This window comes from Colletotrichum destructivum, chromosome 2, assembly GCF_034447905.1.
Source record: "Colletotrichum destructivum chromosome 2, complete sequence".
NCBI lineage: Eukaryota > Fungi > Ascomycota > Sordariomycetes > Glomerellales > Glomerellaceae > Colletotrichum > Colletotrichum destructivum.
Genome location: NC_085897.1, coordinates 6002458 through 6028229, shown reverse-complemented (window position 1 = coordinate 6028229; position 25772 = coordinate 6002458). Strand labels below are relative to the sequence as shown.

Below are 25772 nucleotides of genomic sequence, written 5' to 3'. Positions count from 1 at the left end.
TGGCTTGCTTGACAGGACAGTAGAATGATTCAAGAACAACAAGGTCTATGACTCAGGGCACTAACGCGTGATTCCATCGAGCCTTCTCATGCTTTTTGAAATATCATGCCATTTTTAAACAGGAGTGGTTCTTAGCCATGGTGGGAATAGCAACCCACTTTGATTCCCTCTCATGACTCATGGGCCACGAATGGCGAGATAAATGATATTTTAGATCTATCGTTTCGGTCTCTGTGGGATGAAAACTCAAGGCGACTTCTTTCAACTCTACCTCTCCTCGTTCGCAGACAACTTCATGAGATTACTAACAGTTGTTCAACGCGCGAACTTTCTTTCATCTCCCTGTAAACTATCACGCGTTCACTAATTCAGGCGTTTAAAGGGTCAGTACGACTAGACATGCACTTTCAAATGCCCCTACCCTGGTAGTAGGACACACGTGTTCGCTTCAACCTTAAAAATAACGGCATGAACGTAAATCCATCATTAAACTCCTCCCACTGCAAGTTGGAAATTTAAACACTGACAAACTCAAAACAATGTCGGATATCTCGGATCTGCAGGAAGACAAATTTATACTTTTTATTCATCATCTCTTATTGCTATACCGGCACAGCTGATATTCTCTAAAATGCAAGCCTCTAACTACATGTGCTCATAGCTAAATATTGTATATTAAACCAAGACTTGTCATTATTCTGTCGCAACTTATGCTAGAACTGCCTTCAATTCCTACACGACTTATGCTGTAATAACAGTTTCGCGCATCTTAATGATCATGCTTAGAAACTCTTTGAGTAGACATGCCTTGCATGGCCATGCAACGAACGAACACACCTTGACTGGCCACGCTATCAATGGCCATAGTCATGCACAGCATAGTCACTCTGGTAAAGATAGCTCTGTTTCGCCAGTTCCCAATCTTTGGATCACCGGTGTTGGTTCACAGTATCCTCCGTACTTGGTCCCGCCCGAGAAGTTTGTGAAGTGGGCCAAAAGGTTCCATGATGTCGAGAAACCAGTGTAAGTGAGACCTCGATTTCACATGTTCCAACTAGGCTACACAGTACTGACATAAAACTTGCCAAATCAGACTCGCCAGATTGCTCAAGCTCACAATGAGTAGTGGGATCGAGACACGTGCCTCCTCGATGGACTTCGAAACTGGGTTCGGTTGCCAGACGGAAGTCCCAACCATTGATCAACTTGATGCGCGTTTCCGCCAGGTCGGTGTTGATCTTACCGTCCAGGCTTGCCGAAAGGCTTTGCGTGACTGGGGCGGTAACGCAGAAGACATCACGCACGTTATAGGAGTTACCGTCGGCAACTTGAGCCTTCCAGGTTATGATTATTTAGTGGCCCGCAAACTCGGACTGGGCTACCATGTCGAGAACATGTTCCTGAATGGCATCGGCTGTGCGGGCAGCGTGGCCTTGATGCGCGTGGCCGCCAACACCGCCATGGCGGCAACAACCCGGAAGAGGCCTGCTCGTATCCTCTGCTTTGCCTCCGAAGTTTGCACTATGTACTTGAGGCATCAGTATGCCGAAGCTGAGGCGTCTTCTGATATCGAGAACATGGACATTGCGGGCGCTATTTTTGGTGACGCCGCATCCGCCTTCGTTCTGTGCAATGACAACGGACTAGACGACGCTGACCAGGCCAAGTTCCAGCTGCTTGAGTGGGAACGCATGACCATACCGGGCACGATCCACCACATGGGCGCCATGGTCAAAACAACTGGGTTCACAAGCATCATTACTAAACAAGTCCCGGATCTCACCAACAAGGCAGTCCTGCCTCTATGGAACAAATTGCTGCCTTCATACCGTGAGAAAGTCGGCCTTCCCGAACTCGACATCTCCGAATTCGACTGGGCGCTACATCCCGGTGGAGAATCGATCATCAACAACGTCAAGGACAGCATGGCTCTGACAGAACACCAGTTAAGAGCCACTAGACAGATATATAGAAGCAGAGGCAATACCGGGAGCCCTACAGCGATCTGTGTGCTCGACTTACTAAGAAATATGGGACCTGGAAGTGACCATGTGGTTGCGGCTAGTTTTGGGCCTGGCTTGGCCACCGAAATGGCGTTTTTGAGGCGCTGCCGAACCGATCAGTAGAGATTCTGGATTTGTAAAAGCTGTGTGAGTTATCGTTTGATTCTATCATGATGGATTCCGAGAACGAATCGTGCTAGTAAGAATTCAGGCTGTATACTCTTTAAAAGAACTGAGCAATAGATACATTCAGCTTACCCTCATGTCATCAAATACAAGGAAACAGACCTAAAGGCGTATTGCAAGCTAAAAAACAAAGCCTAACTTGATGGTAAGAAAGACGCACTTCTGTTTTCCCTACTAATGGGGGTTAATCGCATTAGGTCAATTTTTCATGCCCCCCCAGGACATCGCATAAACAATCTGTAATCCGAATACATAGATAAATACTAAAGCCATCACGGCGAGCTACCTAAGCAGGCTTCACATGGATACAAACACACTGTAGTGTAAAATTTAAATTTTTTACCTACATTAGGTACTTCTTTTCTTTTGAATTATAACTAGCATAGCATTCAGCCTAACTAGCTAGACTCTTACACAAGTACAAAGCTCTTGCGTTTATGCCGGAACTTAAGACTTAGAGTGTCTGTTCGTCTAGAATAGAGTTACAGGGCGTGAAGGGATACTTATCCTCGAGTTAAATACGTTTCGGACCGACCTTCGGACCGAATCATAACTCTCTAAAGTGCTTATGTTTATTAGAATTGTGCTCTGTACGCAAAGCTTCATGCTTTGAAAAAGTCTGATTGCAAGCCAGAAGAAATCCGACAAGGGACAAAAACCTTTACCTGCAGCTACAAAAGATTTCACACACGCCGCGGATACACCGGAGCCTCCACCTAAGCATAAGTAAGTTTGCTACAATGATGATGGTATGCGTATAGTAATTCGGCTGCATGAGCTTGCCAATGCATACTGCCAATCAAATACCCTAAGCTTCTACGCAGCATTGTTATGCTCTTAAATACGTTACAAAACTGCCCAGGCAATTCATGCAATTTACCTCGAATCAGATTACCTTGCCCACACACACAAAGTACCAGCATGCATGATTTTTACTTTTACCCTATCAAGACTGTTCGCTGTCGACAATGAGAGTTTAATCATCTCCCTGTCCTAGTCTTTTGTACACATGTCCAGCACCGTTGCACGTCTTAACTCTCTCTTGTATTTTCCAACGTAGGATCCCGGGCCGGCCTTATGCATGACCGTTCTTTCGATAGGAAGTTATCAGGAATATGATCCATATTCACGGAACACTCTTTCAGGGGGTTGTACTTACCTATTATCCCATATGATTAAGTCACTTGGGTTCTGCCAGTCTACATTAAGACAATACTTCGACTGGGTAGCATGCTGCAAGAGCTTCTGCTGAAGCCTCGCCATTTCTTCTGCCTCCTCCGGCGGACCCTCGATATGGTGCAAGTACAGCCCAATGTAGAGGTTCACTCTTTCGGACGGTTGATGTAGCTCGACTACCCGATGTCTGGCCATAGGGTGTGCAAACGGATCTATGTCTCGGAACATGCCGGGGTTACTCGTTTTCAGTGCCTGCTGCCATGAATGAGCGCCGACATATTTCTTGGACAACAGCCTTTCCTTCAAGCCTGGTTCTAATTCGTCCAGATCTTCAAAAGCTGCCCTAGTGTCAGCGAAGATTGTATCACCGCCGTGTCCCGGTGGCGGGATATCTTGCGCCCTAAGGAGACTCCATGATGCGCGCTGCTGATTGTATCCAAGATCAGCATGGAAGAACGAGGATAATTTCGCGATGTGCGTATTCGGACCGTCGGCCGCAACAGGCTTTCCGGTCTCAGGGTCGACATTACTCAGGTATGCGAGCTCATCGGAACTTGATTGCGAAGCTTTGTCTGCAAGGACCTGACTCATCTTGAAGAGGGGTCCGAAGCGACGAGCAAGCTCAATATGACCGATGTCATCGAGATGGGTCGTGCGGAAAACCAAAACGCCATACTACCATTGGTAAGTGAAATGTTCCTCACCAGGTAAAAGCATAACTCATAAAGTTTCATTCATATATAACGGCCGCAGGAGAAATACCTGGTCTCACCTTTGCGGACAATGAAACAATGTGCTCAAAAACATCGTCTGGAATATGTTTTGAGAAGTCGACCCCAGAGATTTCGGCACCGAAGGAATGATGTAACTCCCTGACTTTGAGCCCGTCAAGTGACATGCTGGTTCTATTCGTATGACTGCTTGTCTTTGGCCTGTTGAGTTTTATGCGTGACTGATGCTGTGCATTTGGACAGCTGCAAAGTCGAGATCTTGAGTTACGTTTTAACTGAGCACAAGATGCAGAAGTGATTGTGCAAAGTGCAGCCTGTTTTCTAGTAGTCACTGACTCACTCACAGTTTCAATCTTTTTGCAATATTTATAAAAAGTGTGCGACAAAGCCTTTGCGAGTGAACATTGCGAATCACCTGGAGTGACTGCTCGAACTGAAATGTTAAACAACAAGGATGTGCTGCCTGTTTGCGCTGATGTTTCAAGAAAGTCTAACTATCATACACGTGTTGTGGCAGTTGAGGCCACAGGTCGGTGCCAAAGTTAATAAGATGTGGATTTCAACAGGTGCTTGAGTAGACGTAAACCCTGTAAACCTATTAGTCTGGATAAGCTAGATGCAGCTAGCAAAACTTAAAGAGATCGAACACACTAAAGTTTACTAAAACACTGGGGTCAAGAGCAGAACAGATAATATAGGGTTGATCGCTGGAGTGCGATACTAGCCTTAACGTTGTAGTAGTATAAAGTCGCAAAGGGTGGCTGTTGTCAAAAGCGACGTGACAAATCCAAAACTACCAACCCCATAACTTTTTAGTCTCCCAGAAAAAAAGGCAAACGTCACTTAGCTTTCTCCTCCCTCAAGAATATGCGAGCGGGCAACATTGCAATCCTTGGACACCTCGCTTTCGAGTCCATGGCATCCATGTCCTTTTTCTTCCAGCCACGCAAGCAGTTGCAAGACCCTGAAGCTAGTGAAGAGGCAATTTTGATATGTCACAACTACGCAGGCATGCTGCTCGCCACTGATATTCTCTGTGTACTCTCTCTTATTCGGAGCGGTAGCGAGTCATTCGACGATACCAGCGCCATGATCACATGGTCTATGGCCATCTATCACATCTTCCCCATCAGAAGGGCTTGGGCAAGGATTAAGAAACGTGGAGGTAACTATACCAAAGAAGAGAAAGTTGCAGGTGGCCCGCCAGGACATCTTATCATTCATACTGTTTTGTTTATATCATTGGTGTGGGCTAGTTGGCGCGGAAAATGATCGGGTTCATTGTGATCTGAAGAGTAATAGCAACAGTTTCATGGGTTGTCCTGCTTCAGCAGGGATCTAATTGATCTAGCTTTCTCCAAGTTCAAAAGAACGTAAAACATTGGACACGAGTTGCGGAAATGATGGAAGAAGCCTCCGAGGGACCGAAGAATGAAAAGGCAGGCAAAAGAGCAGCGAAGTTGAATAGCACCGGACTGTAATTTGACTGCTGCTTATGGCCTTCAATTCTTTTGCAAATCTGAATCTTATGGTGTTGACGGGTTGCTTGGCTTTTTTGGGTGTCTACATGCGAGGTGTGAAAAGGCTGCAGAAGTCAAAATTAGAGGCTGGTTTTTTGGGAGGGACGACGGATAAATGAGTCATTTGACAGACATGGGTTTTCAAGCTTATCACCTGGGAGTAGTGATGTTTGTGGGTGTGTTGGTTTGACATGTCGCGGAGGAATATAATAAGTCTGGATGAAGGCGCAAAACTCTTCTACATCATCATTGTCATCGTCACCGTCTTCATCGCTCTTGCACTCTGTGGTCCAAGTCAAATAATTGGGCATTGAAATACTCTGGACATCAAATCGACTTAATTTCAGGTCGGAGGACTCATCGCGTGACTCGAAAGGAAAGGAATCGACAAGCTTTCCAGAACAACAGCACTCATACCATGCGGAAATTTATAGGACGACGAACGATGTGGTTTAAAAAAAATGAAAAGAGCGACTTCGTGGCCACGATGCCAACGCACGGAAAACCTGCATCTTCGCGAACGAGCAAAGTCCATGGTGCCAGCGGGCAGCAACAGCAACCGGCCCAACATGCCCTCACGCAGACCTCGACGGCGCTGTCCGTGATACAGTACCCAGCCGGCCTCAAGCTCTTCCTGATCATGCTGTCCGTTTTGGTGTCCATGTTTCTTGTGGCATTGGTAAAGAGCCTCCCCCTTAGCATTTTCCTAGTGTCCTTTTTCTACCGGGTGGGTAAAGACACTTACAATCCTCAAGGACCGTCTTGTCATTGCAACCGCAATTCCTCAGATCACAGATCATTTCCACTCTGTCACCGACATTGGCTGGTACGGCAGCGCCTACTTGCTCACAACCTGCGCGTTTCAGCTGCTCTTTGGCAAGTTCTACGCTTTCTTCCGCATCAAACACGTCTACCTCGTCTCAGTCCTCCTTTTTGAGGTTGGCTCTGCCGTCTGCGGCGCAGCCCCTTCCAGTGCAGTGTTTATTGTTGGCCGGGCCATCGCAGGCGTTGGCGGCGGGGGCATCTTTGCTGGCACAATTATCATCATGGTCTACTCTGTCCCCTTGCACCGCCGGCCGAAGTACCATGGTGCATTCGAGGCTGTGTTCAGTCTTGCCTCCATTGTAGGCCCATTGTTAGGCGGTGCGTTCACAAGTAAAGTGACGTGGAGGTGGTGTTTTTACATCAACCTGCCTCTGGGAGGCGTTGTGCTTCTAATTGTTGCGTTTGTGCTGCAACCACCAGCGCAGGAACTAGGGGACACGTCATTGTGGCAAAAGTTGAAGCAGCTTGACTTTGCTGGCAATTCGGTCTTTATACCTAGTGTAGTGTGTTTGTTGCTTGCGTTGCAGTGGGGTGGCGTTGAGTATGCAGTAAGTGCCACCCTTTCCCCCATGTTCCGAAGAATGACAGAACAGAACTGACGTCGGCAGTGGAACAACCCCCGCATCATCATACTCCTAGTCCTCGCCGTTGTCCTCATCATCAGCTTCGTCGCCATCCAAATCCTTATTCCCGAAACAGCCACTGTCCCGCCGCGCATTATGCGCCAGCGCTCTATTGCCTTTGCTTCGTGGGCCGCCTTCACCATCGGCGGGCAGATGATGATCTTTGCATATTTCCTCCCCATCTATTTCCAAGCTATACAGGGCGTTTCGGCTGTTGACTCTGGGATCCGTACGCTGCCGCTTGTGCTGTCGATGATGATGTTTGCAGGCGTGTCAGGACAGATCATTACAAAGATTGGATACTACACGCCTGTAATGCTAGTGGGGACGTGTATTATGATCGTTGGAGCAGGGCTGTTGACGATGTTGAAAGTTGACTCAGGCGCAGGGCACTGGATCGGGTTCCAAGTTTTATACGGCGTAGGGATGGGAATGACCTTCCAAGCGCCAAATTTGGCAGCGCAGACGGTGTTGAGATTGAAAGACGTGCCTGTTGGGACGAGTGTCATGTTTTTTTCACAGACGCTGGGCGGCGCCACCTTCCTCTCCGTGGGGCAGAATGTGTTCAACAATGAGCTTATGAAGAGGTTGAGGGGGCTGCCTGGGCTTGAGGAGATTGATATCAAAGGGTCCGGCGTAACGACGCTTACGAAGCTGCCCACGGAGATTATGGGCTCTGTTTTGGAGGCGTACGACCAGGCGTTGAGGGTCGTGTTTGTTGTTGGGCTTGCGCTAGTTTTTGTAGTGCTTATCGGCGCGGGGGGCATGGAGTGGAAGAGTGTGAAGTGGGAGCAAGCGGCAATGAGGAAGACGCAGGAGGATGCTGAGGCTAAGGTTGCTGCTACGGCGAGAGTAGCAGTGGCGGCTCCTGTTGTTGACTCCGAAAATGACGAAGGACAGAAGAGATCGACAACCTGATTTGCTGTAGTTTCTAGACTTCGAAAGCTTGACTGATCAAAATTGTTCGTTCTACTTACTACATAAGTGCAACCCTAATCATAGAACTAATTGCAAAAAGGAGAAGTTCTAGCTGTTCATTTGACATTTGAATGATGTTGACCCAATGCAATTAGTTAACCACTTCTGTTCTAATTGTGTTTATTGAGCATTGCTTAGAAACAGATAAATACATGCGCAACTATGGATTCAAGGCTCCTTAGAGTACTGAATCTGGAGTTCTTGAGATGGACGGAAGCGAACGTGAAATGGAGACGCTTTGACAAGAGGCAACAGCCGCGCATCTCTAATGAAATCTTCCTCACTGTTTGCTTGCTCCCAATCAAAGCTCCAGGCTACCTTAGCGATGCAGATTCTCACCTCCATATAGGCTAAATGAACAGCAATACAGGACCTAGTACCAATAGAAAATGGCTTTGAAAACTCCCTATGGTCGTGGTCGAATATTGCGTTATGATAAGGGTGATCTGCAGGAAGCCATCTCTCGGGATGAAACTCTTTTGCCTTGCAGAACCACCTCTCGTCCCCAGAGATGACGTTTGTTGCTGTAGCAATAACAGTCTGAGAGATTTGTTAATTCAGAAATCTGGAACCTTTCAAGGCAGAACTTACACCCGGTGGGATCCATTTCCCAGCAACTGTATCTCCAGGGCTTACTCTAGGTAAGCCAAAGACTGCAGTACCAAAGATTCGCAGTCCCTCTTCTATTACAGCATTAAGATACTTCAGCGGCTTCGTCGATTCGCTATCAATCTCGCTATGGTGCCGGAATTTATAGCGTAGCTCCTCTTGAAGTTGTCTTAGGCATTGAGGGTGCTTTAGAAGAAAATAAGTAATTGCAGACAATAGGGCAGAGGTAGTCTCAGTCCCCCCAGCAATTAGGTTACTGCTTTGCGAGGTGAAGAAATCGATGTTGGCTTCAGGGGCTTTCTCGCGTAAAAGATGGCTGAAGAAGTCGGTACGCTTAGTATCCCGTTGAATTCGCTGGGATGCTGCCTGACGAGCCATAGCTAGGTACTTCTTGCGCATTATTGTGCTCTTCTTGTTCACAAAGAAGTACCTCACAAGCTTCTGAAAGCCTGTCCATCGACGACGTACCACATAGTTTAGGGCAACCTGAAACCCACTATTGGCAAGCATATGCACCCATTCATTAGCTTGACCTACTGACAGTTAGCTGTGAAATCTGTAAAATGTTTTAGTCCTGCTATTTCGTACCCATTTCGAGTGTACCAGTCTCCTCGCCAAATGAGAGATCTGCAATCACATCAAAAGCTAGCCACATGTACCATTGGCTTATGTCCATGCCCTGTGGGGTGTTTCCACGCTTTGACATCTGGCCTATAAGGGAGTTTATGTGTCGGATAACAGTATCGCCCTGTTCACGAAGAGCAGAAGCGCTAAATCCTGGCAATAGCAGCTTTCTGATACTTTGATGGACATGAGGATCGACCTCTGTACCAAGCGCTCCACCTCCCCGATCTGTTTGTTTGTAGAAGGTAGCAGATTTTCGAAAAAACCGGGGGTGGTTAATGTTTGTCTGTCCATAAATGTCCTTTATCGATTGTGGATGAGCACAGGACAGCTCATTTGGGCCAATGCGTACAAAGTCGCCGTACTTGGCATGTACTGCCTCTATTTCCCGAAGCCACTTGCCGGATAGCCTATAGTTGGTGAGAATTCGAACTCTCGTCAGGTATGAAAAAACAAGTTTTACCATTTTCGCGTTATCCAGAGATCCTGGACGCGGGCAGAAATCGGGCCTCGTGCTTGTCAGCCGTTGTGTGCTTCCCTGTGGAGAGGATACATGAAATCACTAACCAGGGAACCTAGCAAGTGGGTGAAAATAAAGGTTATAGATGGATGATAAAACAAGGTACGTGAGACACTGCTGATCTTAGTTTTGGACTCTCAGTTTTGAAAGTGCAGACCCGATCGCAATGAATCAGGCACTTACTAATCCCAGCAGACAGACACCGAGTCGAGCTAAGAGCGGCAATAACCAAAGTACCATTCTCACAAATGTTTATCAAATACTGGGGTAATTTTGATTAATTTTGCAGTTGGGGTCAAGTTTGTTTGGATTAAGAGATAGAAAACGTTGGAAGTTTGAGGCGATTTATGGAAGCGATTGTTATTAGATGAGGCGATACAAAAGTCCGAGTTAATATGCTTAACTGTTAGGGCAACATCACATGCACCTAGGAATCTTTCGTTGAGACTGTGGCGAATGTAGAAGGTAGGAAAGGTACTTGAATTAATGCTTGCTATCCTTGAATGAGTTCGTTATTTGAAACAACCTACGACTCCTGAATCATTCAAATAACTACAGCAGGTACCTTCACAGGCCTGATATTCCTCTTCCAATGAATGTCTCAGCTGTTTCCTCATCAAAATAAACACTTGTAACTTTCCTAAACCTGTTTGAGGCATTTGATTCGAGCTAGAAGGTTGTGAGTCAAGAGCATTGATATGTAAATCTTTGATCCCCTATCTATCCTGGCAAAGGACTGGGGATCCCTGAAGTCAAGGATGCAACAGCTGCTCTTTAACAGATGAAGACTTCACTTGTCTTGCAAGCTACCTGACTCAGGCTGATAGGGCCTAGATGAATATCTGTTGCATTAGGGATGAAAGGGTGTGACGGGACTAGAGAAACTCTCGACTTTTTACACATAAATTTAACGTAACACAGGAAGTTATTTACGGACTAGGACAGGGTGGTAATCAATTCTTAGGTACTAATCAAGTTGAAGCAGCATACCCTGTAGTGTGTTCCATGGGTTGGTTGTGCACGCATGCGCGGTGTATTGGCTGGTCTTTTGACCACCAGATGTGTAGTGAAATTAAATTTACACCTACAGTGTAGCCCAGACTGCAGAAACATTTTTCGAGGACGATTAATTCTGCCCATCTCTTTAGGTTGCTTAGGGGCAGATTAAGCTTTGATAGAGTAGGTAAAGCCTCTAATATGAAACAATCCCGACAGGAAGTGTGTCACATCTACTTTAGGGTTTGGGCCAAAAGAAAATAACAAACTATCCCATCGGGTGCGAACTTACGCCATCCTGGTGTTCTACAGTATTGCTCCAAATACCGTTGCGTTTGAATTTTTTCCATTAAATAAAATTGTCTTGGCGGTGACCTTGGCTGGTATTCTGGGCAACCTTGACAAAACTCTCGTGAGTCCGCACCCAGTGGGATATCTATAACTTCCCAGTGTGCGTTGTTCTAAAAGCCCGTTCATTCTGTCTAAGCTTGGCTGAACAAGACGAAACCTTCTCTACTCTACGCCATTCGCACCACTTTTCATCACTTCAGCTCAATCACAGAATATTCCACTTCCTACCACAATGGACATCATGAGTCACACCACCTTATCAGGTCCTCGTTTTATGAAGGACACTGACTACAACGTAAAGCCTACAGTAGATCCTGCTGTTTTTTCTTACCCTCGATTTCTTAAGGATGTCGAAGAACTTTGCAAAATTCTCGATGCCCCTTTTTCAGCATCAGCGACGAAGGCAGTATTCAGAGCCTATGATACCCACTTCAACAACGCCATTTTAGGATGGCGAGCCACCTCCAAGGATTCAGCACTCAACTACCGCCTTTTTCAAGACAAATCGATAGATACTATCGCTCTTGCCATCCAAGCAGAGTTGATCAAGCCTGGTCCCCTAATCGATTTAGCGCAATCCTGGACTAAGCTATTTAACGGCGAAGTACAACAATCGTGTGACTTCGACACCTCAACAGGACTTGTCAAGTCATGGCTATTCCTGGGTCAAACACGTTCTATGGAAGAGGTTCTTGATCTTGGGTTTGTGCCCAGCTCGATTCGCCGCCAAGTAGAAAAGTTCAGGGTGCAAGGGTTGAGCAGAGTGAGAACTCTGGCTATTGATTGGAATTCCAAAACGATCAATATTTATTGGCGTGTACCGGGGCCACTATCAAAAAATCAAGCTGATGGATTACTTAGTTTAGCAGGTTGTCAACCGCTGGATGAGGCAGAAGTTGAGGAGATCCGTAGATTTTCCAGTGCGAAGGATGGAAGTTTTTCTTTTGCTGTTACATTAGCCTTTGAATTCGGTGAGATTGGAAGGGCGGGATTTTATGCGACGAAGCTGTCAAGAGAAAATCTTCCAGCAATGAGTGATAGGTTGAGGATGTTTCTTGACTGCGCACCGGATTATGACCCAGAGGAATGGATAACGATCGGCTGGGGGTATGGGAAAGGTGGAAAAAAGTATATGAAGGCTGAAAAGAGTTATTGTGGGAATTTCATGGACAAAGTGAAGAAAATGATGATCCAAGATCCAAATATTTAAGAATGAGAGGTATTGTAATGATAATCAACATTGGGCTTATTATAAAAGAATTGAAATAGTTACATGTCTAAAATTCATTTTTTTAAATGCCTCTAATTATATTACGCACCTTGCGTAGCTAGACTAAACTATCTCTTGCAGTTAACTACTATTGCTAGCAAATCGAAGACGTCCTCTATCTGTTAGTAGAAGTAGGACTCCGACAATATTCTATAAGTGGGGTCTGATGTAGCCTATGACGAGTAAAACGTTTAGCAAGTGCTTTTGTATTAGGTAATCTCTATAGCTAGACATAATGTATTCTAAATGTGCAGCAACTATAGGTATTGTTTAATTATACTTGGCTTTAAGCAATAATCTTACCATTATTGAATCTTGCTAGAAGCCTTACAAACTGTTTAGGTAATTGTATGATAACTAATTAATGCAGTGTGCAATACGTTCTACTTCTCTACACATAGTAAGAAGAGAGCATAGTATGAGATAGGATTAATATATAACATAGAGAGGAGTAGAAAATAAATCAACTTACTAAACTTACTAGAATACAACATTATCATTCTAGTAGCTAATCTCTATAGGTTTAAGGTGACTTCAATTATGGCACTGTTCCCTTTAAAGTCCCCAGCACCGTTCCAAACCTTAACAATTTTCAGTCTTTCATCCGCCTTCTTGACTAAGGCGTCCCATTGCGCAAGAGTTCGCTCTTTAGCATTATGCATCATCATCATAACGATGTCTGCTTGGTTAGTGAACCAGTCGCTGTCTTCACCATATAAATCTGGAGCAATCATGTCTTCGATCAAGATTCGAGACGCATTGTCCATGGCCCCAGCTGTCATCCTCAAAACATCAGCTGCAACAGTGTCCGAGTGATCATGCAACACACGTCGCATGAAATACACATCAGCACCTTTCACAGGCTGTGTTTGAAATGCGTTATGCACCTGCCACTCGATGGGTAATCCAGACTCTTTGTAAGTCGCTCTTCCGAGCGAAATGGGTTCCTCGTAGTCTTGTACGACAAAGTTAAGATGCGGGTTTGCTTTTGCGATTTCACTGGAAACATGTCCACTGCCTCCACCTACATCAACGACTAGAGCGCCAGGTCGCAGATCTTGAAAAGGATATAGGGTTAGACTGGATGCGTAGGAGACGGTAAAAGGTGTCATTGCAAGGGAGAAGCGTCGGCCGCGCTCTGGCTCCTTCTGGTAGTAGTAGTCGAACGACTCCAAGTTCGCTAGAAAGTAATCAGCGTCTGGGTTTTTAAACGGAGAATAGAATATGAACACATACTCTGAAACGCTTTCGAGAATGCGCTCATTCCGTTGTCTGATTGAAAGCTGTTCTCCTTCATTACCATTGAGAGGGCCGAGGCTGCGCGGAGTATATCATCGGAGCTATATATGCGATCAGAACTCAGTCTACCGTCTTACGGAAAACTTAGGCTAACCATAGTCCCATGAGAGCTTCAACTCCTGAAAGCCGTAGAATGCTTGAATTTGCATTTTGAAGGTAATGACCAGGAGAAACTTCCCGAAAGACAAATCGCTGTGTCAAGTATCGCAGAAGACGACCTAGATAACTAGTTAATCCATAGTCTCTTCAAGTTATACGCTATTACCTACTAATAAGCTCTTGAGATCCTCCGCTGTTCTTTTCCAGGTCTGCCAAGCTTGTAGGCGTCTGAGCGTCCGAAGAGATCAGATTGTGCAAATTGAGCTCCATAGCAGTGTTTAGAACAGCAGGAAACACATGTCCACCAGTCGATTGCATCATCCACTGAAAAGTCTCATGATTAGAAAGATCCGACTACAATGCTATCTGAGATGTACAGCACAGGCATCCGAGAGGATTTGGTTACGGGGATACACATACATCCATAGGTCCCTGAACCAGCATTCTTATTTTCTCACACGATCTACTAATGCTTTGTCTTGGCTTCTCGCCAACTGGAGGCGCAAGAAGAATTTGGGGATCAAGTTGATTCAACGAAGGTGGATCTCGGCCGTGGTTCTCTAGTTCTAGAAGCAGTTCGTCAATGCTTTGGCAAAGAATTCTTTGCAGTTCTTTCAAATCCTCAGTTTTCGTTGTAACGGTAGTCATGGTCATAGAATTTTGTGTTCAAGTCTTGGCCAAGTGGTTCGCTTGAGATCCCTACCACAGAAATAGGCACCATGTCAGTGCTTTTATCTTATGCAGAAAGGATATTAATAGGTAACTCTTTACTAATTAACGATATTATGCAATATGTTTGACTGGTAGTTGCCTGGAATTGTACTAGGTTTAGTTAGAAAACCCCGCTGGTGTTAGATTGGACTGGAGATGCATCTACACGCTAGAGGGTACTGTAAAGCTAAACGTATTACTGCTAAGCTAAAACAAGTGTGGCTGCATGTTTACAGAGTTCCTGCTCTACCTGTGCAGGTGAATTTTGGAATACGCTATATGTCTACAGGTACAGAGTTGTGACTGGCCTGACCCTGTGGCAACCCGAACTCCTCGGCATACGATCGTATAAGACGGACATTTGCATGAACTGGATCCCTGCCGCACTACCCGGTCCGGCGGAATCTTAGGCCCGGTCCGAATGCCCTCCGTTGTCCACGAAAGCAGCCTGCAGCCGAAGGCCTTCTACTCAATGTAATACACTTCCATCTACTTCCATTCAATAGACTTCAATTCATGCTCCAGACTTTGAGATACGGTTCTAGCAAGAGTCGCTCCATTAGTGAGGTACACTCGTTTTAACAAGGAATCGCTGCACGTAGAAAGTTTAGAAGAGATTTCACGTGATCGTCTGAGATAACACGAGACATAGAAACTCATCTGAACTTGAAATATCATAACACTTTTACTGATTACGCACAACTCTTTATCATGGTTTTAAGTTGCCACCAAGCTCTCCAGCGCTCACAACTGCTCTATTCAGTAGGGAAATGGTGGTAGAGGATCAGAGACTTTGCGTCTGTCAGGCCTTCATTGTCAAGAGATTAGCTCTTCCGAGTCAGCTAAGAAGATCTTGTTGCATTCCTGCAGACCGGGGCAAGCTAACGTATAAGTTTCATACGTGATTACTTTCCGATCGTCTTTTCTATGAAAATAAATGCATGTGCAGCTCAAGTTAAGTTAGTTTAACCTTTATGTAGATAAGGACCGTATAGATACGGTACTTTTTAGAGAGCAGGTTTTCTGTTATCCTGGTGAAGTAAAAAAGAATAGCCTAAACTTTAGTTAACGTTTTAGGCCTTGCTGGTGTGAATCTAACAGTACTGCAATTAACCTTACGAAAGCGAAACTCTACCTACTTACCTGTAGAGTCAAACTCTATCTACAATTTAGAACATTCAACGATAGTAGCATGGGTGCTTGTAAATGTTTTACTTTCTAGCTAGGAGAATTTAGAGGTGCAGCCAAGCTTGACTTGACAGCAGCACTATTGTATATCTTACGACTCGCGCCCGTGATTAGTTACCTGTGTGTCTGGAGAGTCTATTTTAGCAAGGGTAGGGCTTGTCAGCCTGAGCATCAGCGGTACCTAGTCTACAGGCAAACTTAGTGAATACCAAAATGAGTAAAACGTGCCTACTATAAGCTAAGGTTCTAAACCCGAACTTTAAGCGGCAGGACATCAGCACAGACTTCAGCAATGCACTACAGATAATGCAAGAGCTCATTGCGTAGAAGTTCCCTTACTAACCGCCATTTTATGTACACTAGAATCTGATCCAGTTGAGATTTTCTTGAAGTCTTTGCAAATTCTACTTGCGAGTCCCTTTACCAATGTCATACTCTAGGGTGAATTCTTATCTTTGACTATTTGACGATCAGACCAGAGCGTCGCGAGTTCTATCACATCAAATTCTGACATTTTGGAGACACAGCTGCGTCGAAAATCAAGTTTTCTAGTCATCATTATGTTTTTTCCTTTTGCTCAAGTTTTGGTCAGCTCTTATCTTTTCAGCGCTGTTCTTACATCCTTGCTTTTCTACAAGATTATCGTCACCATCCACAGCGTCTATTTCGGTCCTCTAAGCAGGTTCCCCGGGCCGAAGCTACGCGCATGCTCTAACATCTTTGAAATCTACTCGACGATCACCGGAAATGACAATATTGATCGTCCAGCCCTCCATAGAAAGCATGGTCCCATTGTCAGGGTTGGGCCACGTACCCTCTCTTTTGCCGGAGGAGACGGGGTATGGAAAGACATTCACGGTTTCAACGCTACAAAGGCAGGCGGAATTGTCAAAGAATCGCTATTCTACTCGAAAGTATTCGGCTTTGCAGATGTCAGCAACCTCATCACAGCACGAGAACACGCCAATCATGCCCGGCAGCGAAAAGTACTCGCACGATCTTTCAGCAACACAGCCCTCATGGAACAGCAGCCTATCTTTTCCAGATGGGCTGAGATATTCAAAGTCAAGTTGGCCGACAAGGCAAGTGTCGCCAATCACGTTGATCTTGTAAAATACTACAATTGCGCGGCCTTTGATATCATGGGCGATTTGACTTTCAACGAAGATCTCAATATGCTCGCAGAGGGAGAATGTTCGCCGTGGGTCGAGTCAATTTTCGGCTCGGTCAAGGCCGCTACGTTTCTTCTGGCCTTCAAGAGGTACAGCCGAGTTACGAGGCTGCTTGCAGACACTTTTCTCAAATACAACCCGACGGTGCAGGAAAAGCAACTTGAGAACTGGAAGTACTGTGCTGAGCGTGTCGACAGACGACTCCAGCGCACGCCTAAACACCCCGACTTGTGGTCTAGAATCCTCGAAAAGAACGAAGATTCCGAGAGTTTGACAATGGAAGAGCAATACGCCAACGCATTCCTATTCATGACGGCAGGAACAGAAACCATTGTGTCAGCGCTGTCTGCGACCACATTCTACCTTCTTCGTAACCCACAATGTTTAGAAAAGCTAACCCGAGAAATTCGTTCAACATTCTCGACAACTGAAGATATGTCACTTGAAACTTTATTAAGCCTGAAGTATCTGCAGGCTGTGATACAAGAGGGAGTAAGTACACGTTTACTCGCCTAAGTAAACCGAATTTGTTGCCTTAGACAATAGTCTTTGCTAACTTTGTTAAAGCTCCGACTGCATCCTCCTCTACCAATCGCATTGCCGCGGGAGATACCAAAGGGAGGCGCACAAATCTGCGGAGAATGGATTCCCGAAGGGACTGTTGTTGGCATCCACTATCTATCCATACATACTGAGGAGCAGTACTTTAAGAAACCCCTCGAGTTCCACCCGCAACGATGGCTTCAGGATCCAGAGTTTGAAAAGGATCATTTGGACATGGCTAAGCCATTCCTAATGGGGCCAATGAATTGTATAGGCAAAGTATGGATTCTTACTGCCTGGTTTGAAGCGTTATTACTAATGCCATGATGCTCAGGATCTTGCAATGCATGAAATTCGGCTGGTAAGAAACACCATTCCCAGTTACATTCTCTTCATTCTCAGAAAGGACCTTTTCATCTCGTTAGGACGCACTCTAACAGTCCACAGCTTCTAGCAACTGTTTTGCTACATTTCGATGTAACATTGAGCGACAAGTCACTTGATTGGAACGCTCAGAAGGTTTTTACGCTTTGGCAAAAGGAGCCTCTTTCATGTAAATTAACACCAGCTAAGGCTGCATCTTAGGAAGTCTGTCTTAAAAGTATTGTAGCTCAGTGCTCACTTGATGCAAGCAAAGAGACTAATGAAACTCTGTTAATATTCTTTTAGCAGCTAATTGTACTGATCTATATTTCTCTTTAATGCATTAGGACTTTTTCCATCTATCATAGTAAACTTGCGAGGGGGTATTACGTATCCTCTTTCTGATGTTAGTTCTATTGAGAGGTGTAAATATATTAGGGAGGCCTCACTTAGATATAGAAGCAAAAATCTAGATTATCAATTTAGCTAATAGTGATTTAATGTATATATGTAATAAGTAGCCTATGTTTTCCCTTTTAAATAGGAATGCTCTAATAGCTGTACGCCGCCGGCATCCTGCCTCGTGCCGGCGACGCCATCCGCATTGCCTACTACCGCGGCTTGCACACAAGGCTGGCCGCAGGACCCGCAGGCGACAGGCGCGGTGCCATGCTGGCTGTTGGGTTGTCTTGGGACGGCGCAAGCGGGCTCTGTGCGAGACCCGAGTACGTCGGGCGCATCAGCGTCGCGGCCGCCAACTCTCCCACCAGCGTCACGCTCTCTGGAGACGCCGACGTTATCGACCAAGTCGAGGCGCACCTGACAGCCGAAGGCACCTTCGCCAGAAAGCTAAAGGTCGACATGGCATACCATTCGCGCCACATGGAGGCCTGCGCGCCCGCCTATCTCGCATCATTGCGGTCGTGTGGCATCCAGGTCCAACAACCTGATCCTGTTGGCTGTGTCTGGGTGTCGAGCGTGCGTGGCGATGTAGATTCGGTACTCGCTGATGTCGAAAAGGACGACAATGACAACAATGACGCCAACGACGACGACGACGACGACGACGACGACGACGACGGCAGCAGGTTGGGAGTAGTGAGAGACCAGTACTGGGTTGACAATCTCACCAACCCGGTGCTGTTCGAACCCGCCGTCGAGTGCGCCTTGTGGCGCGCCGGGCCCTTTGATGCCGTGGTCGAGGTCGGACCGCACCCGGCGCTCAAAGGACCCGCCACGAATATCTTTAAGGCATCCTTGGGTGCCTCACTCCCCTACGTCAGCGTCATGCAGCGCGGGCACGACGAGGTCGAGGCCTTCTCCAGTGGTCTCGGCTATCTCTGGGAGCACCTCGGATCCGCGGTCCCTATTGACTTTGACGGCTACCGCCGCGCCTTTTATGCCTTTGACGGAGTAGCCGGGGCCGGAGTCGAGGCCGGGGCCGGAGCCAGAACGCCGCGGCTAGTCAAGAGCCTGCCGGCCTACCGCTGGGACCACTCGAAGGTGCACTGGCGAGAGTCGAGACTCTCGCGCAACTTCCGCCTCGCCGACCGGCCATACCATGGCCTGCTGGGCCGTAGAACGCCCGACAGCACGCCGGGCCGTATGCGCTGACGCAACGTGCTGCGCCTGGACGAGATGCCGTGGGTCAAGGGCCACGTGTTCCAGGGTCAGGTCGTACTTCCCGGCACATCCTACATCTCGGCGATCACAGCAGCCGTCAAGGCTCTCGCAGGCGCATCGCCTGTGAGGCTGGTCGAGTTGTGCGATGTCGTACTACACAGGGCTGTCGTGCTGCGGGAAAATAACCCTTGCGAGTTCATGACCGACCTGCACCTTGTGCTGAAGGGGCCGCATCTGCTCTCGGCCGAGTTCTCCTTCTCGGCAGCCCAGTCAGACTCGGACGCGACACCCGAGATGACCTGCAGTGGCCGCCTGGAGGTACACCTGGGCCGGGACGAGGACGAGGACGGTGCCGAACAAGGAGAAGCGCTGCTGCCGTCGCCGAGCCAACCGCCGCCCAACCTCAGCCCAGTCGACGTCGAGCTTTTCTACTTGTCTCTAAAGAAGGTTGGTTTGGCCTTTAGTGGACTCTTCCGCGGCACCAAGTCGGCCCAGAGGTCGCTTGGCTACGCCTCCACGTCGGCGTCGTGGGATGATGCGGACGACGGCATCGTCGCCCAAGGGATTCGAGGGCGATGTGTAAATTGCGTTTCGCGACTCGGGCCGCGTCGCCGTGCAGGTGGAGGGCGTGACGATGCGGGCCATGGCCGACCATGCAAGTTCCGCCGATGGCGGCTGTGTGCTGTTCTCGCACGTCAAGTGGGACAGCGACTTGTCGACGGGCGTTGACAAGGTCGTTCTCGAGAAAGAAACACCCGAGCAAGTTGACGGCGACGGCGACGATGGCCATCTGGGTGATGCCATGGGCCGGACGGCGCTGTACTACTACCGCACGATGCTGAAGGAACTATCGCCCGGCGAGATCAGCAGTTCGACGTGGCATCACCGCATGTTCGTACAGTCGGCGCAGCACTGGGTCGACGAGGTCGGCGCAGGACGCCACCCGACGGTCAAGAGCGAGTGGCTCGATGATACGAAAGAGGTCGTGTGGCAGGGCTCACAGCGGTTCCAGGACCGAATCGACATGGTTCTCATGCGAGCGGTGGGCGAGAATCTGACATCCATCATCCGTGGCGAGAAACAGCCGCTCGAGGTCATGATGGAGGACGACATGCTCACGCGCTTCTACGTCGACGGCCACGGGCTCGGCCTGATGAATGACCACATCGCTCGGGCGGTCGGCCAGGTTGCTCATCGCTACCCGCGGGCCAACATCCTCGAGATTGGCGCGGGCACCGGAGGCACGACGCAGAAGGTGCTGCGGACCGTCGGCAACGCCTACGGCCACTACACCTTTACAGACGTGTCACCGGGCTTCTTCGAGCGGGCGGCCGATAGGTTTTCGGACCAAGTCCGACGGCGCCGTATGACGTTCCAGGTGCTGGACATTGAAAAAGACATCGTGTCGCAGGGCTTCCCCGAAGGCGCCTACGACGTGATAGTGGCGGCCAACGTCCTACACGCGACGAAGCACCTGCAAGACACGATGCGCCAGGTGCGCCGTCTCCTGAAGCCGGGCGAGTACCTGGTCATGATGGAGATCACGGGCGACCTGCTGCGTCTGGGCTTCATCCTGGGCGTCCTGTCGGGCTGATGGCTCGGCCCCCGAGTCGGCGACGAGGGCCGAAAGTGGGCCCCCGGCATCCCGTCCGCGCAGTGGGACGATCTGCTGCGGCGGACCGGCTTCTCGGGGGTTGACCACATCGCATCGGACAGCCCGGTACCCCAGCACCACTATTTGTCCATGCTGGTGGCGCAGGCCGTCGACGACCGCGTCGACCTGCTGCGCCGTCCGTTGTCAAACCTGGCCACGCTCCCGCCGCTGGCTGACGTCGCCAAGCTGCTGATCATCGGGGGCGACACGCCGGCCGTGGCCCGGCTGGCGCGAGGCTTGAAGAGCGCCCTCGCCCCATGGTCTGGCACGACCATCGAGATAACATCCAGTCTTGACCGGCTCGCCGTTGGCAGTCTGTACGAGGAGCGCGTGTCGGCCATCAGCCTCACCGAACTCGACCAGCCCCTTTTCGGCCACGACAATTTCATGACGGCGACGAGATTGCAAAGCCTCCAGACCTTCCTGCAGAGGGCCCGGTCGGTCCTGTGGGTGACGGCGGGTTGCAGAGGGCCCAACCCGCAGGCCAACATGTTCGCCGGCATCGCGCGAGCCGTGCGGGCCGAGCAGCGCGACATTAACTTGCAGCTTCTGGATATCACATGGACCCCCAAGGACGAGGGCTCAAACCCCACTGTTGCTATTGCCGAGGCTTTTGTCCGTCTGGCAGTGGCCGGCCAGCGAGGGTTTGTCGACGCGTCGGATCGCCAGCCCATGCTGTGGACGACCGAGACCGAGCCCGCCCTCGACGCCGGCTCTTTACTGATCCCGCGCCTTGTCCCCGACGATGCCATAAACGACCAATACAATGCCGCGCAGCGAGTAATCGTCAGGCATATCGATGCGGCAGGAGGAGCAGGCGCAGACTGGGATTTCGAGGTCGAGAGCACCGATGACGGCATCTTGTCGCTAACTGGGCTCGAGCATGCTCTGTCACGTTGCTTGATGCGGGCTCGTGCTTCCAGCTCGAACGGACCGGTAGTCTTGATGGACGTACAGCTTTCTGTGGCACTCCTTGACCCGGAGCATCGACACTTTCTCTGCTACGGCTCCATCATCGCCGCCGGGTCGACCCCGTGTAACATGAGCAGCGCCTTTGCCGTGACCCAGTCCAACGCGTCTGTCGCACTTGTCCATGTCGATGGCGCGATCCCCTTCACTTATGGCGGCGATTCGCCATCTGGGCCATCGGCTCCTCGCTACCAAGCCAGCAGACTCCTTGAGGCTCTTGCTGGACAGCTCGTGGCACGCAGTCTCGCCCCACGAGTGCCCCGGCGTGGGTCTGTCCTGCTCTACGAGCCAGCCGAGACCTTGGTTCGAGCCATTGCAGGCTGCCGGTTGTGGAGAGGTCGCCAAGTCTACTGCATGACCTCTTCATTGCAGGCAACGGCCCTTCCGAAAGGCTGGATCCCGATCGATGCCCGCGCCCTCGACTCGTTGGTGCGACAGACAATACCGGGCGATGTCGCTGCCATGATTGACTTCTCGGCACAAGAAGCCGGCATGAAGCGGGATTTCCGGCCATGCCTACCTGCTGACTGTGTCGTGATCCGCTTCGAGCCGGCTTTCCTCGAGACAGATGGCGAGGCGCTGGGCCATGCATACGCCGACGCCCTTGGCCTCGTTGACAGCGAGGCCGCCGCCGGCTCGGACCGTGAGGTGCGCATGGTTCTAAGAGACGCCCTTCCGGGACGCCAATCGTCTGCCGCAGCATATCCCTCCATCATCGACTGGCATGCGCAGGACAGTCACGTCAGGGTTGGAAGCACCAGCACCAAGGTCCCGGTCCAGGTGAAACCCTTGAGCACGACCGGCATCTTCTCGTCTTCGAAGACGCACCTTATGGTCGGCCTGAACGGTGATCTTGGACAGTCGATCTGCGGCTTCATGGCACGAAACGGAGCCCGTCACATCGCAATCACCAGCCGAGGCGGCGATGTGAATCCCGAGTGGCTCGAGACGATGCAGAGGCAAGGGATCAACGTCGGTGTGTATGGCATGGATGTCACTAACAAGGGAAGCATTCGTGCGGCCCTCGAGCAGATGCGCATTAACGTCATGCCGTCCGTCGGGGGCGTCGCCAACGGGGCGCTTGTCCTCCGCGACAAGCTGTTCCTGAACATGGACGCCGATAGCTTTAACGACACGCTGAGGCCCAAGGTGGATGCTTTAACGACACGCTGAGGCCCAAGGTGGATGGATCGCGGAACTTGGACGAGCTTTTCGGTGATGAGCTTGATTACTTTGTGTTGTTCTCATCACTGGCCACTGTTGCCGGCAATGCCGGCCAGTCCAACTACCACGCGGCCAACATGTTCATGGCCGCCGGGCTGGCTGCGAACCGGCGCGCAAGGGGTCTGCCGGCCTCGGTCATGCATGTGGGTGTCTTCGCCGACGCCGGCTACGTCACGCGCCAGGGCCGCCAGCTGCTGGAGCATCTCCGCAAGCAGTTCTTTATGCCGACCTCGGAATCCGACGCCCACCAGCTATTCACCGAAGCTGTTCTCGCCAGCCCTCCTGACTCCGGGTTGCCCTCCGACATCTGCATGGGCCTGGAGCCGTTTCCGGATCGCCCGGACGATGCCGAACTCTCGAGGCCATCGTGGGTTAGCGATCATCGACTGTCGCACTTCGTCTTGCTCCGGCCTGATGAAGACCAACAAGCAGCCGGCTCGAAGGGGGGGGTTAATGACGGCAAAGCCCCGCCCCTCAGTCAGAGAATAGACGGCACCGGGTCAGCACAGGAGGCCGAGGCCACGCTGCAAGATGCCTTCTCGGCCAAGCTTGAGACCTTGTTGCAGCTCGACGCCGGGTCTATCAATGTGCACGCACCACTCCTCGACCTCGGCTTTGACTTTCTGCTGGCGGTGGAAACGCGTTCATGGTTCCTAAAAGAGGTCTCGGTCGACGTTCCCGTCCTCCGCTTACTCGGAGGAGAAACGATCCACGAAATCTGCGCCGACGCGGCTGCCCAGTACCTCTCCTTCCGCAGCACCAACGGCTCGGACACAGGCGAGGGCGCGGATACCAACGCCAGTCTAACCAGCAAGACGGACAATTCCGATGGCCCAGTAGCTTCATCACTTAGCTCTTCGCCATCGATCGCAACCCCGCCCCCGACAAGCAGCTCAACAACGTCAACGCGTGCGTCTCTTGATTTGCCGAGTGCCCAAGAAGATCTGAAGCCAGAGGCACCTTTACTCAAGGACGAGACTGAGGGGGGTCATGATACGCATTCAGGCACCAATGTTCAGACGCAGTCTCGTCAACTCCCCGAGAAGCGATTGAGGAATACGTCCAGAGTCGAGAGGCTATCTTATCTGCAATCTAGGCTCTGGTACCTCGGAAAGGCTCTAGACGACTCGGCGGCTAGTAACATTGCCGTCTGCTACACCATCACGGGGCCGCTCGATGTTGCGAGGCTGCGCGAGGCACTCGTCAACGTCGTTGCCCATCACCCGTCACTGCGGACCTGTTTCTATACAGACGACGAAACGGGTGAGCTGACTCGGGGACTTTTGCGCCAACCGCTGACCTCCGCCCTGCTTCTCAAGCAAGTCCGAGCGGTCACGCGTGCTGACGGAGTCATCGATCGAGAGTTCAGCGCACTGAAGAAGCATGAGTGGGACCTGGAGTATGGTGAGACCTTCGGCGCCACGTTGGTGCACGTAGAGGACGATGATTCATACGTTGCCATCTTCGGCTACCCCCTCATCGTTATAGACGGCGTCAGCTGGTCCATATTTCTGCGTGACCTCGGTCGGGCGTATTCCATGCAGCCACTGAGCCGGCAGGCCAAGTTATGCATAGACGCGGCGGCCGAGCAGAGGCGAGCTGTTGAGTCCATGTCGGGCGCCATGCAAGAAAGCGTGTCATACTGGGAAAGATTACATACAGAGCTGCCTCAAGCGTTGCCGTTCCTCCCTTTTGCTTCTGTTACACGTCGCCGGCCGTTGCGACGCTACGAGGTTCACAAAAGCATCCGGAATGTCGATGGCCATCTTGTGGCAAAGATCAAGGACGTCAGCAGGGCTCTACGCGCTACACCGTTCCACTTCTACCTCGCCACCGCGCAGGCCCTCTTTGCAAAGCTGCTTCCCGACCTCGCCGAGATCTGCATCGGTGTCTTCGACGCCAATCGCCCCGAGGATGGCAGCCTCGCCGATATTATCGGCTACTTTGTCAACGTGCTGCCTCTGCGCTTCCGCCTGGACGACAAGCGACAAGCGCCCTTTGCCGAAATGGTTCGCCATACGTCAACGCGAGAACTCGAAGCGCGCCGCCATGGCCACGTCCCGTTTGACGTGATCCTAGACCGCCTCAACGTGCTGCGTGATGACTCCGTCAGCCCACTGTGCCAAGTCGCCTTCAACTACCGCGTTGGAGCCATGGCGGACGTGGCTCTGGGAGACTGCCGGCTGTCGTTGGACAACTATAGCGACGTTCAGAACAACCGTTACGATCTCAGTTTCGGCCTCTTCGAGTCCGCGGCCGGATCGTATTCGGTTACGGTCACTTGCAAGAGCTACCTGTACAGCTGGGACGCCACCGAGGCCCTGATAGGCGCGTATGTCTACTTGCTCGATACCTTGGCCTCGGACGCCTCGCGGACACTCTCCGAGTACACCTTGTCTGGAGCAGCGATCGAAACTCTGGAGGGCATCTCACTTGGCGAAGAGCAACACAAAGCTTAGTGTGGCCATCGTAGAGTCTCGCGAATAAGGATGTTGTCTTATTGCATTATGACCAT

The 25772-nt window shown here is 50.0% G+C and overlaps 9 protein-coding genes across 9 annotated transcripts; 6 read left to right on the top strand and 3 right to left on the bottom strand.

Annotated features, from left to right (window-relative positions):
- Positions 1–251: 251 nt before the first annotated feature.
- On the top strand, positions 252–2148 carry CDEST_04040 (Putative chalcone/stilbene synthase, polyketide synthase, type III, thiolase). Its single transcript, XM_062920199.1, has 2 exons — positions 252–1023; positions 1094–2148. Exons 1-2 carry the CDS (start codon positions 773–775, stop codon positions 2124–2126), a joined length of 1284 nt encoding a protein of 427 aa, XP_062776250.1. The 5' UTR covers positions 252–772; the 3' UTR covers positions 2127–2148.
- A 1034-nt stretch (positions 2149–3182) lies between these two features.
- On the bottom strand, positions 3183–4263 carry CDEST_04039 (Putative TauD/TfdA-like domain, taurine dioxygenase TauD-like superfamily; the record flags this gene model as incomplete). The annotated part of the gene is made up of 3 exons (XM_062920198.1): positions 3183–3279; positions 3349–4040; positions 4138–4263. The coding sequence occupies 3 exons, from the start codon at positions 4261–4263 to the stop codon at positions 3183–3185; spliced, it is 915 nt and encodes a 304-aa protein (XP_062776249.1).
- A 700-nt stretch (positions 4264–4963) lies between these two features.
- CDEST_04038 (uncharacterized protein) lies at positions 4964–5368 on the top strand (the record flags this gene model as incomplete). The annotated part of the gene is made up of 1 exon (XM_062920197.1): positions 4964–5368. One exon carries the CDS (start codon positions 4964–4966, stop codon positions 5366–5368), a length of 405 nt encoding a protein of 134 aa, XP_062776248.1.
- A 693-nt stretch (positions 5369–6061) lies between these two features.
- Positions 6062–7982, top strand: CDEST_04037 (Putative major facilitator superfamily, MFS transporter superfamily; the record flags this gene model as incomplete). Its single annotated transcript, XM_062920196.1, has 3 exons — positions 6062–6295; positions 6372–6989; positions 7050–7982. The coding sequence occupies 3 exons, from the start codon at positions 6062–6064 to the stop codon at positions 7980–7982; spliced, it is 1785 nt and encodes a 594-aa protein (XP_062776247.1).
- A 228-nt stretch (positions 7983–8210) lies between these two features.
- CDEST_04036 (Putative cytochrome P450) lies at positions 8211–9741 on the bottom strand (the record flags this gene model as incomplete). The annotated part of the gene is made up of 3 exons (XM_062920195.1): positions 8211–8582; positions 8634–9184; positions 9240–9741. 3 exons carry the CDS (start codon positions 9739–9741, stop codon positions 8211–8213), a joined length of 1425 nt encoding a protein of 474 aa, XP_062776246.1.
- Positions 9742–12927: 3186 nt separating this feature from the next.
- CDEST_04035 (Putative O-methyltransferase domain, S-adenosyl-L-methionine-dependent methyltransferase superfamily) lies at positions 12928–13860 on the bottom strand (the record flags this gene model as incomplete). Its single annotated transcript, XM_062920194.1, has 3 exons — positions 12928–13592; positions 13649–13729; positions 13806–13860. 3 exons carry the CDS (start codon positions 13858–13860, stop codon positions 12928–12930), a joined length of 801 nt encoding a protein of 266 aa, XP_062776245.1.
- A 2409-nt stretch (positions 13861–16269) lies between these two features.
- On the top strand, positions 16270–18009 carry CDEST_04034 (Putative cytochrome P450; the record flags this gene model as incomplete). The annotated part of the gene is made up of 3 exons (XM_062920193.1): positions 16270–17373; positions 17428–17703; positions 17872–18009. 3 exons carry the CDS (start codon positions 16270–16272, stop codon positions 18007–18009), a joined length of 1518 nt encoding a protein of 505 aa, XP_062776244.1.
- Positions 18010–18456: 447 nt separating this feature from the next.
- On the top strand, positions 18457–19401 carry CDEST_04033 (Putative Acyl transferase domain superfamily, Acyl transferase/acyl hydrolase/lysophospholipase; the record flags this gene model as incomplete). Its single annotated transcript, XM_062920192.1, has 1 exon — positions 18457–19401. The coding sequence occupies one exon, from the start codon at positions 18457–18459 to the stop codon at positions 19399–19401; it is 945 nt and encodes a 314-aa protein (XP_062776243.1).
- A 24-nt stretch (positions 19402–19425) lies between these two features.
- Positions 19426–25716, top strand: CDEST_04032 (Putative Condensation domain, phosphopantetheine binding ACP domain, methyltransferase type 12; the record flags this gene model as incomplete). Its single annotated transcript, XM_062920191.1, has 4 exons — positions 19426–19962; positions 20030–20969; positions 21021–23182; positions 23215–25716. The coding sequence occupies 4 exons, from the start codon at positions 19426–19428 to the stop codon at positions 25714–25716; spliced, it is 6141 nt and encodes a 2046-aa protein (XP_062776242.1).
- Between the last annotated feature and the right edge of the window lie 56 nt (positions 25717–25772).